Genomic DNA, 18,654 nt, shown 5'->3' with positions numbered 1-18,654 from the left:
TTTTCTCTTGAAAATCCATTAGCACCAACATCTTCATACATTTTCTGCATTTTTTCTCCTCCCTGTGGTTTTAGTTTGTGATGTCAGCATCGTCTGCTCTTCGTATTCTGAGGTGTGGACCTGGAAATGATGTATTTTCCTGTTATTGTTTAGCTGTTTGTTATGGTCTTTCATCTACACTTGATTTTTTTTTCCTGCTGTCCTTTAACAGAATATTGCGTTCCACTCCCTTCTCTGTGGTCCTGGTCCTGCCTCAGGAGATGGGAGAGATTAGACGTGTTACTATCCTTTGCTGCAACAGTCTCTGTATAGTGTGTTGTTTTTTTTTTTTTTTACAGCCATCTGGTCAGTGTCTGATGTCTTGGAACCAAACTGTCTCCAAATGATTGAAGCCCACAGTAAGGTTTACAGCATCCTTCTGTAAGTTTATTGTTCATTTAGAAATCCTTGGCCTGTTAATGACTGCAGATTGGCATGGCAATTAAGCGAACTAGGAGGTGAAAAAATATAGCAAAGGTCAGAAATAAGGCATTTTTGAGTGGTGATTAACCAGTTCACCATTACTGTTATGAAAGTACTACACCACTGGCCTGCAGCTGGGCCAGATTGTGGTCCTGTAAGGCCCCTGACCACCTGCTTTGGGGGGGGGGGGGGGTCCATCACGAAGGTCTAGTACAAGGCCTGGATCCTGCTACCTTACCAAGGCCTTATGTTATAGCTTGCTTGCTATTTTGTGGCTTGTGAGGTATAGAATGAGTTAACATTATCTGATGGGTTACAGAGGCACTAACTCTATTGGCCATTATTTTTAACTGACAGAGTGAGGTAATATTGCTAAAAGCATGTTTTGGATTACCAATGAAACTACGGCAGCATTTCCAGTCTTAGTTGGCACAAGTTCTCAGCAGAGTTTATAGTACGCAGAACCAGTGTGTTGCGTGTCGGAATTTAAATCACACACCACTGATCTTTTTTTTTTACCTTGTTTATCTACAATGTTCAACATCGACAGTTTATTGAAGTTTCCCATCTTCGAACCGTTCAGATTGCATATCCTGATTACTCGACAAACTGTCGGTCACCCAGCCTTAGTCGACCTCCAAGCTGAACTTCATTGTGTGTGACTGATCCTGCGCATGAGGTCAAAGTTTGCATAATATGCTTTCCGAAGTATTTCAAAGGCGTGTGGATCGTTAATCCAAAACATGATTTTAGTAAAATTAACAATGATACTATGGCAGCACAGCATGAAAATGTTGAGTCATTTCAGTCATGTTAAGCTTGTACCACAACTACATAGAGGGAAAACTACAGCAGCTCTTGTTCTGTACACATAGGGCCGCAATGGTCAACTCGTGTTGTATATGAGCAGAGCCGTTTAGCTTGCGCTATAAATGTTGGAACCTCATGGGTACAAGTGCTGTGAGGCCCCTTGCAGCCTGAGGGCCAAGGGCATTGGCCCGGTCCACAATCCAGCCATCGCCTTCATCATATGCAATGTTAATATTGACGTTGAATATCCACATGCAGTTGTTACATGGCGAGTTCTGCAATAGTCAGTTGGGTTAAGACCATCAAGAAGTTATAAGAACATTTTACTCTGTCCTAGGAAACAAAACCTAGCAAGCTTTGCAATTTTAGTCCTTTCAACAAATCTAGATATTCTAAAAACTGAATCTAAAGTTTATCGTCATTGTTTTTGCGTGAAATCTGCATGTGCTCTCGATCAAGTCATATTTTAGTCCATGCTGTTGGACACAGTGTGGTGCATTTCTGAGAAATTTTAACAAAATGAGTGAGGAAGAGAAAAGCAACAAATAATTGTTCACTAAAAGACATTCAACTTCCACTGCGAAGGAAATATTTTGGATCCTACAGAGACGATGTTGAGAATAAGTATGCAATTTCTCCGCACTGCTTTACTGTATGTCTGTTGGCACAACTCACGGCTACACCACCAAATTATTTGACAAGCTGTTGGCTGATAAATTCTATTTGGCTATAGGGTTGGGAGATACGGCAGAATATTTTATCACAATAATTTTTTCCCAAATCAATTGATGTTGATAATTACCATGATATAATACTTCAGTCATTCTTTTGAATAATTTTTATTTTGAGGTTCTATTTATGCTTTAAATTTCCTTAGGATTCCCTTAGGCAGATTCCCCTTAATCAGAAGAAAACGACACATTAAATGGATCGTAAACTGTAATATAATGTTAATAAATCATACAATGATATGTTTTGTTGTCGCACTAGTAATACACTGAGTACGCTTTATCGCTGCCTTTTATTCTCTGCCTGCCTTGCTGCTCGTTCCAGGGGGCGGGTTTGACATCTCATTGGAAAGTTAAAGTGTTGTATGCTGTTTTGAACCAAAATGGGAAACGACTAAAAGTTTCAACACTAATTGCTGGTATCTGTATGAGCTTGCATCCTGAGTATTCTACCAGATGGCGATGATTCCAGTGGTAAAATATATTCGTAGTATTACCAGTTTTAGTTGGCACAAATTTTCGGCAGAGATTAACATAGAAAGCCATTTCTGCCAATGTGATGAAAGTCATAATGAGAAATGTTCTCAAAATAATGACTTGCTATCTAGAAATAACAACTTGCTGTCTCAAAATAATGACTTGGTATCTTGAAATAATGACTTGCAACCTTAAAATTATGACTTGCTATCTCAAAATAACTTGGTATCTTAGTGAAACTTTGGAAATTAATGAGAAACTTTCTCAAAATAATGACTTGGTATCTTGAAATAATGACTTAGCATCTCGAAATAAGAGAGGTTGCATAGGTTGTCCGTTCTCAAAACACTGTGATTGGTGGTAGGTCACGTTATTTTAGTCAGCACCGACAAAATGCCACTGCTCACGTTCTTAGCATTTCTGAATTCTCTGGATTATTACGGTGTGGATTTCTTGTGGACTGAATTTTACTGTGTACTTTCGTTTTGGATTTTGCTGGATCACCCTTATTAGATGGGATGCTTTGGACTTGCCTGCTCTCCTGGTGAGTTGTCCTGTTGACTGTTTTTTCATATGACTTGTCTTATTTGTTCAGCAAATCACTAAATTCCCCCTTTGTGTTCCTTCGCCTGTGTCCGCCCTGGTACTCCATCGTCCCTGTGACTGCATGTCAGCTCCGGCTATCAAACTTTCCCTGAGCGCTTGTCATATCGATATCGAGGGAAATTGTATCACATTCATTATTGCTATCGTTTTATTGCCAGCCCTATTCGGCTATACTCTTATTGTTGGTGAATTTTCAAATGTTTGTTTTTAATATTTCAATATTTATCAGAAAATTTTTATATCGTGATGTGACCTTTTTTTTCATTATCATTCAGCCCTATAACGAATCAACACGTGCAATATTTTCACAAAACTAATATTTATGATTATTATGTACCGTATTATTCATGATGTAAGATGATCCAGCTAAGTGATGGGTAGTCGAAGTAGGAAGTGAAGTTAAGCAAAATAATTCAAGTCAAAGTAATGGCAGAGACCGGCTAGGCTACTCCCAAGATGCTAAAGGTGACATAGCTTAGAGTTAGATATGACCAACCTCACATTGGTTGAATTTATTAGAAATATTGATTTATGTATTGTTCTTGCTGTTTTAATGTGTCTCATACTCTGAATACTATGTCAGTCCTGCAAAGTTAAAGGAACAGTTGAACAGAGTCAATGTAGTAGGCTTACATGTTGTAAGTATTGTTTCAGTTGGTGATGGCAATTGGGTTTTGGTTCAACTGGGAACAACTACAAAGAGGAAAAAATTTTTTTTTTTTTAAACTATAGTATTTCTTCTTAAGTGATGTGAAGGACCAGCTTAAACAGATCCGGAAGTTAATCGATAACTCAATTATGTCATTTTTCATTTATTGTAAGGCTCCAGTTTAACTTAAACTTAAATTTACTTAGAATTGCCCGTAAACAGATTCCGAACATGGAAAAAAGGTGACAAGTTGGATGGACTGCATGCTGAAATCTAATCTTAGGAAATAAGTTTATTTTGTATGATTTATTTTCTTTTAGGGTGGGTCAGCAGAAAACGCCAATGGTATTTGTACAGTTTGTTGCAAAGTTTTTATTATTTATTTTTTTTCTTTTTCTCCTCTCTGACTTGTAGCTTGTTCCAGGGGACAGGTTTGACATGGTAGAATAGTCACCCATCCCATAATGAAGTCCTGTCTCCAATTTTTCACCAGTCTAAAACTAGGGATGCAGCCTGGTTTTCACGACACACACCGTGAGATGAAAATCGATGGTTATTATATCATGTACATTCGTGTATTATCGGTATTGAAGTAAATGCAACTCTGGCAAATTCCTGAGTAATCATTTACACAAAATGTAACGTGTACATTGCATTTGGCACGAAGCATCAAACAGCCAGCCATTGCAGGGTTACACCTATGGTCAGTTCAGGCACTACAATTTGTTTAAGCTGCATGTTTCTGGACAGTGGAAGGAAATGGGATTATCCACCAGAAACCCACGCCCACACAGGGTGAACATGCAAACTCCGTGCACAGTCCTCAGTACTAGGCTTGCGCAATGTGCGATGTTAGTGTCGACTTGGCATTTCATGCGCATGCATTTGTCTCATCGCCATAATAGTCTGCTGGGTTCAAAACAATAAGTTGCGCTAAAACATTTTTGTCAGTCATAAGAAACAAAAATTTAGCAAGCTTTGCAATTTTAACGACATTATCTAGTATATGTTTTAACTAAATCATTTTAAAGTTTACCGCTTTTGCATGAGCTCTGCATGCACCTTTCAGCACGTAATCGTAATCATTTTACTCTTTAATGTTTGATTCACTCCGAGAGTTTGTGAGAAATTAAACGAAACGAGTGAAGAGGAGAAAAGTTAACTAGAACTGGTGACAAAAAGACTTATCTTCTGCTGTATGGAAATATTTTGTATTTCACAGAGACAATATTGAAGAGGCTAGTGATTTCTTAGCATTGCTTTGTATCTGTTGGTACAACTAACTGCAATGCAACCAGCTTATTTAATAGACCTTTAATAGATAAGTTAATGTAGAACGTAAATTAAGCAAAATTATCATGTACAAAATAAAAGTGATGGCAAAGACAGGCTAGGCTACTCTGGGAGGCTAAATGGCACATAGCTATGGCTAAACCAAATGTGTTCTTTAAGATGTATTTGCAATGCAGTTGTGCTGTGGCGATATTAAACTTTTATGTTCTGCAATACTGACAGACTACTGTCATTCACTTTTAATATGAAATGCTTCAACACAACTGATGGTTTTCACTCTTTTTTTTTTTTTTTTTCTTTCTTCTTCACCTTCGTCCACTATATGCACCACGAGAAGGAAATTTTTATCAATGCTTTTTAATAATCGAGTGCACGCTATCGTGCACGCTAACGAACGTCAAATGTAGTCATAACCAAGCTACTGTCAGTGTCTCAACATCTTGCATTGTTTCCGTCGTTGTTTATTATATGATACGGTGTGGTGAGTCCTACACCACATTGTGTGACTTTATGGTTTTTGTTTATAGATATTTGGATCTTTACCCAGTCTTTACAAAGTCCTGATGAGTACATAACAAATCACAGCTGATGAATGATGCACTCAAATTGCATGTTGTCAGCAGAAATCGAATATCATTCAACACCATTGTGTGACAGTAATTGAATCCCTTGATGCACTATATAATGGCAATAAAAACAATTTGGTTTTAAGACCTGATCCATCCCTCTCACATTCTTTGTAGCCTAGATGCTCTTTATGTCTTGCCTTTTTGTGCATCTCTATTGCTCTGTCACAGTCTTGTATTTCAGTATTTATGTAACAGATTTTGTGTTTTGGGTTCCCTGATTTAAACTACTTTGAGATCAGATGTATTCTATTTTCTTCTGCAATACTACTGTGTCATGGGGTGGAATTTGATGAGTATTGGCAACATGCCTTAGGACCTGGAAGCCACCAGAGCAGGTCCAAACTCATCACCCGCCAAAACAAGAGCATGCTTCGGGATTTCTGTGAGGTTCTTCTGTTCAGAGATTTATCATTTTGGAATACAGAACCTCAGAGAGTTTATGGGAATGGCATTCTCAGCTGGTGCCCAGTGTTAGTCCTTTTTGTCCATTCAAATTTTGCCTCTATTGATAAGAACGTTGCAGGGAGGAACAGAGCCTTTGGCTGCTACCCATTTCCTTCAGGATAATATAACCCAGAGTGTAGTCAAGATGAAAGTTGAAAGGTCTCTGATTTAGCCAGCCACAGTCCCCTAACATGATCCATATGCTTCATTATTCTCCACTTTATGAAAGGATAGAAAAACAGCCCCCGCCCAGCCCCACCAGCTCTTTGTACTTACGGAGAACATCTTGGGTCGGTCAGTGTTTATTAAGCTCAGAGATTCTGATGGATTTAGATTTATAAAAATTGCTTATTTCCCAAGTTAAGCGACAAAGGCGTATCTAAACAGCATTCTGTTTTAAAAATGGTAGAATGTAACATGACATTTTAATTATATAACGGGCCTCCGGACTGTAGCCTTTTAGTTGCATTTTGTTGACAATTTTTGGAGACAGTGCAACCGAAATTTCATAACTCCTTTTTTTTTGGACTATCATTGTATATCATGTGAAATACAAGGAGAACCATTTCCAAATTAGAAAGGGTTCTAAATTTTAAAGAGCTGGGGATTCGATAAGGCATTTGAATTATGGTTCTACCTTTGGATTCCTGCACTCGCATTTTAATCAAGTGTGTAAAGGTTAATGTATGGCAACTTCATTTACACATTTGCGTTTATTTTCATGATTACGAACCAAAATGTATTTATTTATTACTGGAACTACTATTTAGGTTAGCGTGGTATAATGGCAGCACAGCATACCCCGGTATTTCCCTTTGGTGAAACTGTAATTCAAAATACTAGAATTGTATTGCTTTTTAAAATGCAGTTGAAATACCGTATACCTAAGTGTGACGTCTGGACGGTATCAAGAATTGGGTAAAGCCTACTACAATAAAATGTTTCAGTTATGTATGACCCAAGCCACCGCCTTTAATTCTCCATTCCTAAGACCGTAAGCCAGGCGTTAGTTCTGAAATTGCCTGCTATCTTTATGTATCGTATAAGCCAAATGTGTAATAACCGTGTAAACCAAATGTGTAATAACCATGGGTTAAGTGGGTATTACATGTTCCTTGAATGCACGGCTGCGGAGGGAAAGTGTATTCATTCAGCCATTGTTTCATTAATTTTACTTTTACTTTATCTACCTCCTGCTGGTATTATGCTGCGTTATGGAAAAAAACGGATTTATTTACCGTTTACTGATTATTAAAACCAGACTTGCGTATTTTCCAGTTCAGGCAAATTAAACAGAAATGTAGAGTATTATTGATGTCAGTTGCACACTGACATCCAAGATTCAGAGTGGGGGGATATCAGCCTTGCATTTAACTTAATGATTTATTATTTCTTAAACCACTACTTCACTTTGTGACTCTTATTTTTTTTTTTTTAATTGTATGTTTATTACCAAAGCATTTATCAGTGATAGTTAAACATGAAAAAATAATATGATGTGATGAACAATACAGTACAAATATGTAGATGGAATATGTAGCCTTGGAGATAGCATTTGCTAACGCAGTGAATACTTTGTGACAGCGGGAGCGAGACTGAGACTGAGACTGGGAAAGGGGCACAGAGACTGAGAAAGGGGTACAGAGACTGGGAAAGGGGCATGCGAGGTGAGATGCTTGACACCAAGATGGCGCCCTGCTGCTCCCACAGCCAAAGTTCCCGTACAGCATACAGTACTGACTAGTCGGAGAGCTGCCATAAGTCCAGGCAGTTGTTAAACGGGTAGGTTGTTAAATGAGGAGTGTCTGTATTTGACTTTACATTGCTAACACTTTGTATCAGTAGTTAAGTATTTATACTTAAGTATTTATTCCTCTCAAGATTACTTGGATGCCCCTCATAATTACTTGAGACTAAGAAGTGCTGCTTGATCTTGAACTTGATTTTCAGTTCTAAAGCTGAAATTTACCTGGAAATTGCCAAGCATTCAAGACGAGCATGTCTGTTTTGAATGATTTCACTTAAACATTACATTCTGCGTACTACTGATTTCCTGGTGAGAGTGATGAATATCACTAGCCTGAGCTTCCCTCTTCAGATCCTGTGAAATGAGAGCATACACAGTATAACAAACTTTACAATGTTAAGACATAATGTATCAGGCGTTTCTGGTGTTTCCACATTTGTGCCGCTTCCATTCTAATACTGAGTTTAATATGTATTAAACTTTTGATATGCTTTTTTAGCAACCGGGGTGCTGCTAGAGATTTTGGGCCCCATAAATGTTTTTTTTTGGGCACCTGCCACTTGGGGGTCTTTGGAATCATCCTAATTCCCCCCCTTTACTCCCCCAGTTAGCACACATAGCTAATAAGCAAATGGAAGCTGCTTTTAGGGTGCAATATGTACGTAACAACATCTGCAACTGATTTTTCAAATTTTGCTTTGAGTTTAATTGGATTTGTAAATTTGTGGATCTTTTTACCATTTATTTGGCAAATGTCTATCTGTGCTGAAATATTTTTAATAGATGTTTAAAGGGCCACTTGTTCTTTCAAATTGTCCTGCAGTAATCATGGACTGCAGACAGTCTGAGTGTATCGAGATGAAGAATTATATGTGAGGTGCTATAATGGTCTCAGAACCCTTCCTGTTTCTTAAGCAACCTTCGCTGTGCTAAAAGATATCGCAGTTTTAATCATCAAAGTCCATCCAGTGACATTGTTTTTGCTACAATTGCTTTAAAAGCAGACTGACAGAATCATATACATTTTAAAATTTTATGGTGTGAAAAATGTCAATTGTAAATGTGCAGTAAAAAGTAGTGAAACTAAATTAGAACTAGAATTTTAATTTTACAGGACTAAGATGCACTGGCATCCCATCCAGGATGTGTCACAGCACTTGTGTACACACACACACACACACACACACACACTGTGGGTTTTTATGGAAACAAGTTAGCCTAAATGCACGCCTTTGCATGTCAGTGGTACCTGCCCAGCCATCAATGTCCATTAGATTTATTTTTGTTTTAAACTGCATAAAAGCACACCGACCATTGGATGTTTAAAAGTCCTCTAAATTCATTCTGTTTTAGCAAATGAGGCATCCGATTGGAGCAGCTGTATGTGATGTGAATGGTAATCTGCAGCACGGGGGCTGAACAGGAATGTCACGCCAAGGTTTCCTGCCGGGAGACACTGAGAAGAAGCAGCTGAGAAACCAGACGTTTCACTAGCATGTTAAGTAAATGCTGCAGTGTTGTGATATATAGGGAGGACAGGAGTACACCGTACGCACCGGGAGTCACGTTTTGAAGCCACTGCCTAACACGTTATCTCCTTCTCGTTAGATGTCTGGAGCCTGGGACGTGGGGCTGGGCGGCCTAGACGAGGATGCCTTCCTGCAGTGTTGCGAGCTCTTCCTCCAGCACGCGCGCTCGCTAGATGATGGGTGGTCCTGGGGCCGCCTGAACGTAAGCGGCCGCAGTCGCCTCTGATGCTGGCTGTGGCAGCCTCGCCACCTGCTCCCGGGGTGCCCCATGTCCAGACACATTTGTATCCCATATTGTCGCCAGTCGCTGACTGTGACCAGCTTTGCTCCGGGAATATCTGCGAAGCAGACGTATGCTTTGAAGGTCGCTTTGCTGTCAGTGACTGGGATGCTCAGAAAACCACAAATACTTCTTGTGCAATAAAACACTTTAACTGCATTGTTCCATTTAGTTATCAATGAACAAAACATTTATGTGGCTGTCAATAAAGGCATCTGTACGATAAAAATTCATAAAGTTCTATAAAAGTAAATCATGATATCTGCTTTAGAAGAAAGGATGAGAATAAAGAATGAGCATTATAGCGTGTGAGACCATGAAGTTATTAGAGTTTTTGTTATAAATGTGAATGATACAGCTCAATGAGCAAAGATTCCTGTGTTTTCTTTTTTTTTACCTTCAAGAAAAATTTCAGTATCAAAACAAAACACTAATTAAGGTTATATTTAAAAGCTTCCCTTTGCAGGTCCCTAGTCGACTAGTTTCTAGACTTCTAAGTATAGTTGACATTGTGGGACCTCCTGTTATATCATGGCTTTGACTTTGTTCTAGGGGTCTGATGAAGGATTCCTGAAGAAAACTGTTCTGGTTACTGGGAAGATCAACACAGAAGCCCCGGATGGAACCTCCAGGCCAGCCGAGGACCTGGATATGCTAGGGGAGGACGTGCAGGTAGTGCTGTGATCTCTCTTCACGGTCGCAGTGGGAGACAAGACTACGCGTGTGTTTGTAGAAATATGAGCCTTTTATACTTACATTCATGTTAATTGAGGTATCTTGGAAAGATATGAGTTTCCCTGTTTGTGTACCAGGCAGCCCAGGAAAGATAAAGGAAACCTAGCTGTCTAGACTCGTGTGTTTTTTTTTGTTTTTTTTTTTGGTCTCTTCCCGCTAATTCCGCAAGAAGCAGCAAGCCCATAGCCGTCGCCTCTTGCGTGTGTGGCGTAGCTGTCAGCGTGAGGGATTGGCCGTTCAAGCAGGCCGTAAACGAATCTGCAAGGCCTGCCTTGACTTGCCGTCAGAAGGCCCCACCGGAGACGCTATCTGCAGAGCTCTGGGAATATTCTGCATGAGGTCGTAGATTCCCCTTTAGCTCGGTCAGGTGTGGAGATCCAGCTTCTCCCTAAGTTACCCCCCAAACCGGACTAAGGGCGTTCCGCGTTCCATGAACCAGTGACGGCAAGAGACTTCATTTGGGGAGGCCTGCTCCCCCAACCTGGTAATTGCTAACAGCCCTGTATTGGGGGGGGGGGGCAGGTTTTCAGACATTTAAAATGAAGTCTTTCTCTCTGTTTACTGAAGGGGTTCCACGTCTTGTTTATAGAGCACATTCTTATTGATAATCAAGAACATGCCAGCACCATAGCATGACTGCTCCTTCCTTTCTAGTCATCCTAAAAATGTGAATTCCTTGCCTGTTGAAATTAGTATAAGGAGAATATGTTAAGGCAGGGAGACACCGGTGAGCCCACACATGGGACCAATTAGCTAAAGGAAGCTCACAGAGGACCTGAAAGGGAACCCTGCAATTTATACTAGTGTTAGCAAGATTTTCCGTTATTAAATCTCCTGACACTGTTTTTATATGGCTGTTTTTTGCCTACTTTAATTTTTATTTACTCCTTATATATCACACTTAACACATCCATACATTCTACATGTTTTTTCTATTCTGGTCTGCACTTATGTACTCTGTATTGGTTTTGAGTGTGTTGTACAGGTATTTTTTAATAGTGGGGTCAATTGTATAATGTAACAACTGACATATTTTGGACTATTTCAAGTTTTTCAGCTTGTCTGTTGTCTATGCAGATCTGTGTTCATCTGCCCTTATCTGTTAGCATACTATGCGTTACTGTCTCAGCTTTTATTACTATATTGATTTTTTACGTTTGACTATAGTTCTTTATTTTTAAGTGAGGAATGAGCTGCAGACATACTGAATCTTCCTTGTCAACATCTTAAAGGAAGCTTGTTGTTATGGGAGGTCTAAAAATGATTACTTTTGAATTTTTTTTAGTGTGATATTTCACATGAAAGGATGGATGTCTCTGGTGATAATTCACTGAACCCCCCCCCCCCCTGCTGTTAGCTATAGAAAATGCAGTAAAGACTCAAAAATATGATGACATGCTGTCTCCTTTTTCGCCGCACTTGAAGGAAAGGACTGTGTGCCATCTGACACACAAATGCAGTTAAAAGCCCAATTTTGCAGAGGTTTAAATAGGCCTATAACAAAAGCACATCTTTTTTGCGTTAAAATGTGGCATGTTAAATGTTGGAGAAAAATGTTCCTTCCCACCTCATTGATGGAATGACTGTGACTGATCTAGCTTAACTCGTATCCTAAGGGAGGCTAAGGAACCCAAGGAGCCCCCTTTAGCTTAACTCACACCCTAAGGGAGGATAAGGAACCCAAGGAGCCCCCTTTAGCTTAACTCACACCCTAAGGGAGGATAAGGAACCCAAGGAGCCCCCTTTAGCTTAACTCGCACCCTAAGATAGGATAAGGAACCCAAAGAGCCCCCTTTAGCTTAACTCGCACCCTAAGATAGGATAAGGAACCCAAGGAGCCCCCTTTAGCTTAACTCGCACCCTAAGATAGGATAAGGAACCCAAGGAGCCCCCTTTAGCTTAACTCGCACCCTAAGGGAGGATAAGGAACCCAAGGAGCCCCCTTTAGCTTAACTCGCACCCTAAGGGAGGATAAGGAACCCAAGGAGCCCCCTTTAGCTTAACTCGCACCCTAGTATAGGATAAGGAACCCAAGGAGCCCCCTTTAGCTTAACTCGCACCCTAAGGGAGGATAAGGAACCCAAGGAGCCCCCTTTAGCTTAACTCGCACCCTAAGATAGGATAAGGAACCCCAGGAGCCCCCTTTAGCTTAACTCGCACCCTAAGGGAGGATAAGGAACCCAAGGAGCCCCCTTTAGCTTAACTCAGACCCTAAGGGAGGCTAAGGAACCCAAGGAGCCCCCTTTAGCTTAACTCACATGCTAACAGAAGATAGGGAACCCAAGGAGCCGCTTTTTGGCTTAACTTGCACCCTAAGGGAAGATACAGAACTCAAGGATAACTCAAGATATTAAATATTGCAGACCTTTTCCATATAATTAAAAAGAAAAGAAAAATACTTGACATTAATATTTACCTTAAAATAATAGCTGTAGCTAAGCAACAATAATTGCAAAAGAAGAAGCCACATTTGTGCATTCAGATCCATAAAATATCATTAAATATTTAATGAAGCTATGTAATGAAATCCATGCGGGTCCAGTGACCTTATGCTAATAAGCCTAAACTAAGCTAAACTAGGTATGGTTGCCTGGGATGTGTTGCAGAATTTGGGTGTTCTTATGTTCAGCACCAGTAGCTCTTGTTGAAGTGATTGATTCAGTGGGAACTTTCTTTGTTTGCTGTTTGAGGTGTTAACTAGGTGCTAATTAATAGTTTTTTGTTTTTCCAGCAGGGCTCTGACACCTAGGGGTCTGAAGTTTAGCTTTGCCTGTGATTGCAAAGAATAATGTCTTGTAAGGCTTGCAGCCATCGTCTGAAATGATGTTTTTAGTTCCTTCATTTTCTCTTTTAGTACTTGTGGTTGGTGTGAAAATTTGAAATGCGTGCTTGGAGTTTTGCTAACATCCTGAAAATGCGGCGAGCCCCGAACAGCTAGGCGTAACATTGGCCCTGTAAAATGTCACGCTTTGATGTAGCGTGTTTGAATTGAGATGAAAGTCAGGGACTTTTTTGCATGCTTTAAAGTGAGAAAGATTAACAATATAAACATTTAGGCCACAATAAAGCAGGAACCGTCACATATTAGGCATAGCTATAAAAGGATACAATGCAGTAAGGATGTTAATTAAGGTAACCATGCAGCAAACGGATGGGTTTATTATCCCGTCCTTTTTAACAAGCTTTCTGAATTGTACTTTTGGTCTGTTTATGCTTGATAATGTACTTATCTGATAATGTCAAGTCCGCTCTACAGGTGAGTCAGCAGAGCCCCAAGATCAATTTTATAAGATGACGGATACTGGGCCACTGTTGCTTTCTTCCCTCTGTAATCCTGTCACACATTTTTTCCTTTTGTTTATTTTCATGGGCTGAATTTTTGGTTAAAGGGTGACTTTATGCAGTTGCTGGCGCACTTCAGCTTAAATACCTTGCCCAAGGGACTGGTAGAAGTTCTTGCCCATATCCAATACTTCACCTGCTGCACATGCCTTTAAAAATCACATGGCTCACACGTCGCTATTTCCCACTCTCTTTGGGCTGGTATTCTACATATTTTTCTTTGCTCCATCCTCCACTAGGCCGGAGATATATGCAGTTGTTTGTTTGGGGGGGGGGGAGGCATTGAGGCTTGTGTTGCAGTCCTGCACCTTAATGACAACTGGCTTCAATGACAGGCTCATTTCCATAAAGGCAAAGGGAGAAATGTGGAGTAGCTGCCACATCAAAGTCAACATTAGGACACTGCTTAAGAGAGTAGGTAGCGTAAATGACAGGCCTCAAAGGGGAATATAAATCAGAATGGCATTCAGCCTTCAAGTGGAATTTACACTGTTAGCAGTGCGCCTCTTATGTGATCAAAGGTAATACGAAGAGGCTAAAGGACTTCCAGCGCTTAAAATGTATATTTCCTTCCTTTATCCAGGGGAGGGCCAGCATTTAACTGCATGAGCAGAGATGCTCAGCCTCGGTGTTTTTGTTTTGGGCAGTGACCAAAGTAAAATAATCAGTTTTATCCACTAAAACTTGCAGTATCTCTTTAATTATCAAACCTTATTTTTAAAAGTGTGTAATCAGATTTCATATCTGCTGAGAGATCCTGTCTGGTGTCCCCCCCCCCCCCCCATACCCCTCTCCTCTTGGACAGCCTTTGACGCTGATGAAGAGCTCATTACAATGTAACTTGACGTGCATGAAAGGAGAGCCTGCCACAGTTATCCATGGTTATTGTTTGGCCATGGGTCTGTCCATGCTTTTTAATGCGGGACTGATAAAGATGTTGATACCTGATTAAACAGGGCAGTGTTTTTTACAAGGGGGGGATTGTTTCTCCATGCTGCCTTTTCAAACAGGATCCATGCAGCATTCTCACACGTTCTTGCATCTCCTTGTTTCAAAAAACACACAGCTGGTTATTTCCTGAAGCACAAGAATGACAGCTACTTGTACCAGTAACATTTTAATTAAAGGTGCATGTTCGTAACTACTATTGTGCCTGCGACCCATAATTGGTGGGGTCGATTGTTTATGGAAGCTCTCAGGATGCCACTGGGGGAGAAGGTCTAAATGCTTGCTATTTTGGGGGGGGGGGCATTTAATATTAATCTTTAATAGCTATATAAATAATCATAAGCATGCTCCCAGGTCAGCGGACTCCTATCCGCTGTATTTCATGTCCACTTAACTCTTAATGAGGTTTAAATAGGGCTGCTACAGAATTATGGTCAGTATCACCTACTAGTGAAGGCTGTATGTGGATGTTCTGCAGTGCCGGTGTAAACATGGGCTGTTTTTTTTGGTGAAACCTAAGAAGTTTTCAGAGTTGTTCAGTTAATTTTGTTTTCCCCCCCATTTTAAAGTGAGTTTAATATCGAGCAGCTGGAACGGGTTTATTATACTGAAGCTTTCTTATCTGCAAATGCACGTGGAAAATGTCTCCAGAAAATAATTTCAGCGTAGCATCAGCGCAAGTCACATCACTGTAAGTCAAATGCGACTCATTTAGGAGTTCAGCTGGAATGAAAACAGGCAGCCCCATGCAGGGGCATAGCAAGGAATTCTGGACCCCCTCAGTACATACTAGATTTGACACCCTTTGAGTTCTACTATAAGCATCTGATTTCCATAATTTTTAGATTTACGTGTCTGTTTTTTTTCCTTGCTGCCCTGTTTCTAGGCCAAAGCTGGCTGTTCCCAAGGACCATTTCAGCTGGAAATCTGCCTTTGTTTGCCCAACTGTGTGACTAATGCAGGAAGCTGAACACAAGCTAATGGCCTTTGCCTGGGCGTGTCGATGCCCCCCCCCCCTTTCGATGTAGCCTATAGAAAAGCCCCCCAGTGATTTTTTTTTTTATCTGACAGTATATTTATTGGGAGTCCAAACCTGGTGCTGGAAATCCCTGAATGTCCTGTTCCAAACAGCCGGGGGGGGCGTGGACTGAACAAGACTTGCAAATCTTTAACTAATCTTGTGTAATGCACATCAAGAGGAATGAGGAGTCTGATTTTAATCAGTAAATCGGACGGTCAGTGAGGGTGGGGGGCGGGGGGGTAGGTGGTGGTCTGGAGTCCAGGTTCACCGAGGGCGTTGCTTGATGCTGGTATCCACCTAAATGATGGCTTCAATTAAGTGATTAAGAGCTGAGGTCATTCAGACAGTCTGCATGGTTTGCAGCTTTCAAAAAGTGTGGGGTCCAGCTCTTAGGTGAGTAAAAGCAGTGAGTCTGGAGTGGCAATCAATCACAGAGTGCGCTGGTGTTTCATTTTTTTCTTTTAAATCGAGCTCCGCTCTATGATGAAGCAACCTGAGTCTTAAAATGGTGTAACTTGGCAAAAATTTATTTTGGCTCAAATTATGTTACACCATCCTTTTGAGCAACAGTAAGCAAAAAAATATAAATATCAGATTTAATATCACATGGTTAAGCCAGGTTGGTCACTGACATTACAGTAACATTGCATCATCCTGTTGCAGTGAGTACAGATGGTGCCACCCAGAATTACTGTAAATAGTCTTGGCCTCCTCCTCTTTTCCTCATTCTCTGCAAGAAGCAGCTGGGGGTTGGGGGGGGCTCACACAGCCCTTACTATGCAGTATGACATTAGTGGATCCTGCAAAGTCCCACTACTGTAATCTAAAGCAGAAGGTCTGATCTGAATGAAAACCATAGGTATGAATATTACACAGATTTCACCCAAACCATATTAGCCCACCTGTGTTTGTCAACAATGCATGAGAAGGGGACACAGAGGGTGCAGTATGGGGATGGGGGGATGGGGGGGGGGGGCTACTTTGCTCTCTATGTACGTCCTACAGTCTCCTATAGGGATGTTCTCACCTGCTACAGGCAATGCCTTCAGCAAAGGTACATGATTGAAAGGACAGGAGTCCTAAGCTCTCCTTTTTTCAGGGAGGAGACAAAATATGAAAAGAAAATTTATGAAAAGAAAGTTGGCTGTAAGAAACTTCATTTTAGACATTAAAGTTATGCTGAAGAGCAGATCCGGGAGATTGGGAAGATGGTTATATGCGTAACAGGGCAAAAACTATACAGGACTCAATAAGGTCATTTTATGATATTGTTGCACCTGATGCATCAGCACAGACCACTAATGTCTGTAAGGACTTCACAGTGGTGAAAACCAGATGAATTATCCAAATATACAACATATACAATTTCAAAACATAGATTAAAGCAATTAGATTTCACGCCACATTGGGAACTAGCATAAACAACCATTCTCAAAAATTAGTCTTCATGCGTAAGACTTGTGAATGTCTCCACCACTTAGAAAGCAACCTTCTGAAGCTGCCTCCTGTGCTTAAGGTTCTCCATCACTAGTCTGTCAAAATCCTTCACCAGGAGGAACATACAATCTTCAAAACCTGGTTTCATGTATCGCAGTATAAAACACTCCTATCTAGCAATAGTGTTAGGCCTCACTGTCATCTCTGACAAGCACCCAATCTCCAGTTATTTTATGTAATTTTCAAACATGACCATGACATGCACTATTTTTTCTTGCTCAGCAGTCAGGAGCAACATTTCCCTCCACACTCCACAACGGCATTTTATCCCCATTCTATGCATGAGCAGAAAACAAATGGCAACTTTCCTGAACCAGTTTCACAGATTTTTATTTTTTTTTTAAACAAAACCAAAACAAAAACAGGTGAGATTTTAATTACAAACATGTCTTTACCAAATATGATGCAATGTAAATGAAGAGTGACTGAGATTTGGCTGGCTAGTCCACCATTGTAAGGCCATTGTTTATGAAAGGGTTCATTTACAGTAGTGTAAACCGTGTTTGAAATGTTCAGCCCTGTAAAGCACAGCCGCAGTCTCTCTTCTCCATGTTTTATGATCCCAGTTCCATGTTCGAGTCGAGTCGCTGTACTGGTAACCCTGTACCTACAGTAGTACCAGATTGCGTATTTTATTACTGGTGTATTTTGTTGGTGTATTTTGAAGAATTTGCACCTGTGAGGTGAAGGTGAAAGATTGTATGATTGGTCACTTATGATAAGATACCAATTATTTAATGCAGTTTTTGCAAGGGCTGTACTAAAGTTACTGAAGTATATATTTTGTTTAGTAAAAATACTGTTAGTTAAATTGGGTGGATGGCAGGCTGTCTTAGGACAGTAAATCAGTTATGTGATTGTGAATATTATTAAATATATATTTTTTTTCTGTGTACCTGTTACCTATTTCACTGGCAATATAAAGATTTAGCTTGTTTTCATTTTCTGTCACTCACAGTATACCTGCCTTTTGCTCATCTTTTCTCCAGTCGCTATTTCCCTATTTTTAGCTTTCTCCCCAAAAACTAACCCTTTGTGTGTCTCCCTTTTTATTCATTTTTCTGATGCTTTTATCCAAAGCGACTTGCAGTACAGGGAAGATTTACAATTTATGCGTAATCCCTGGAATTTTAAACCCACAACCTTTGCATTGTCAATGTAATGCTCTAGCTGTTGAGCTACATGAGGTCAACATTTCCTCATGTTACCCCTATTCCTGCTCTGTTCCAGTAACCCCAGCTCCTAAATATTTTTGACTTTCTGTCTCATCATCATGTGTATTTTGGTGATATCCCACGTCTGTTGAGTTTGTATGTGAGGATTTGAACGTGTTACTGATTGGATAGCTGTGTCTAAGCACCAGAAACTCTCATTTACATTTTATTTGTAATCTTTACTTTCTGCAAAGCTTTAAAAAGCATTCCAAGACATTTCTTAATTTAGACATCGTTTCAAAG

General features: G+C 40.2%; 2 protein-coding genes across 7 annotated transcripts in view; one reads left to right on the top strand and one right to left on the bottom strand.

Annotated features, from left to right (window-relative positions):
• ssbp2b (single stranded DNA binding protein 2b) overlaps positions 1–11,582 on the bottom strand; it is a 119,282-nt gene extending 107,700 nt beyond the window's left edge. The window contains exon 1 of the mRNA XM_072714135.1: positions 11,573–11,582. The gene's annotated coding sequence lies outside the window, so the exon portion shown is untranslated. The remainder of the gene's footprint in view (positions 1–11,572) is intronic.
• The window catches only part of atg10 (ATG10 autophagy related 10 homolog (S. cerevisiae)), a 44,624-nt gene that overhangs the window by 4,447 nt on the left and 21,523 nt on the right, over positions 1–18,654 (top strand). For 3 of the 6 annotated variants that reach the window (XM_023843064.2, XM_023843084.2, XM_072714136.1), the window contains exons 2-3: positions 9,454–9,576; positions 10,207–10,326. In XM_023843064.2, coding sequence (XP_023698832.1) covers positions 9,454–9,576; positions 10,207–10,326 — 243 coding nt within the window. Of the gene's footprint in view, positions 1–338; positions 421–2,797; positions 3,022–7,729; positions 7,881–9,453; positions 9,577–10,206; positions 10,327–18,654 lie in introns of those variants that run through there. The other 3 variants (XM_023843094.2, XM_023843101.2, XM_023843109.2) reach the window with 3 other exon arrangements.

This window comes from Paramormyrops kingsleyae, chromosome 7, assembly GCF_048594095.1.
Source record: "Paramormyrops kingsleyae isolate MSU_618 chromosome 7, PKINGS_0.4, whole genome shotgun sequence".
Lineage (NCBI taxonomy): Eukaryota > Metazoa > Chordata > Actinopteri > Osteoglossiformes > Mormyridae > Paramormyrops > Paramormyrops kingsleyae.
Note: the sequence above shows the minus strand (reverse complement) of the source record. Positions and strands in the feature narration are given on the sequence as shown.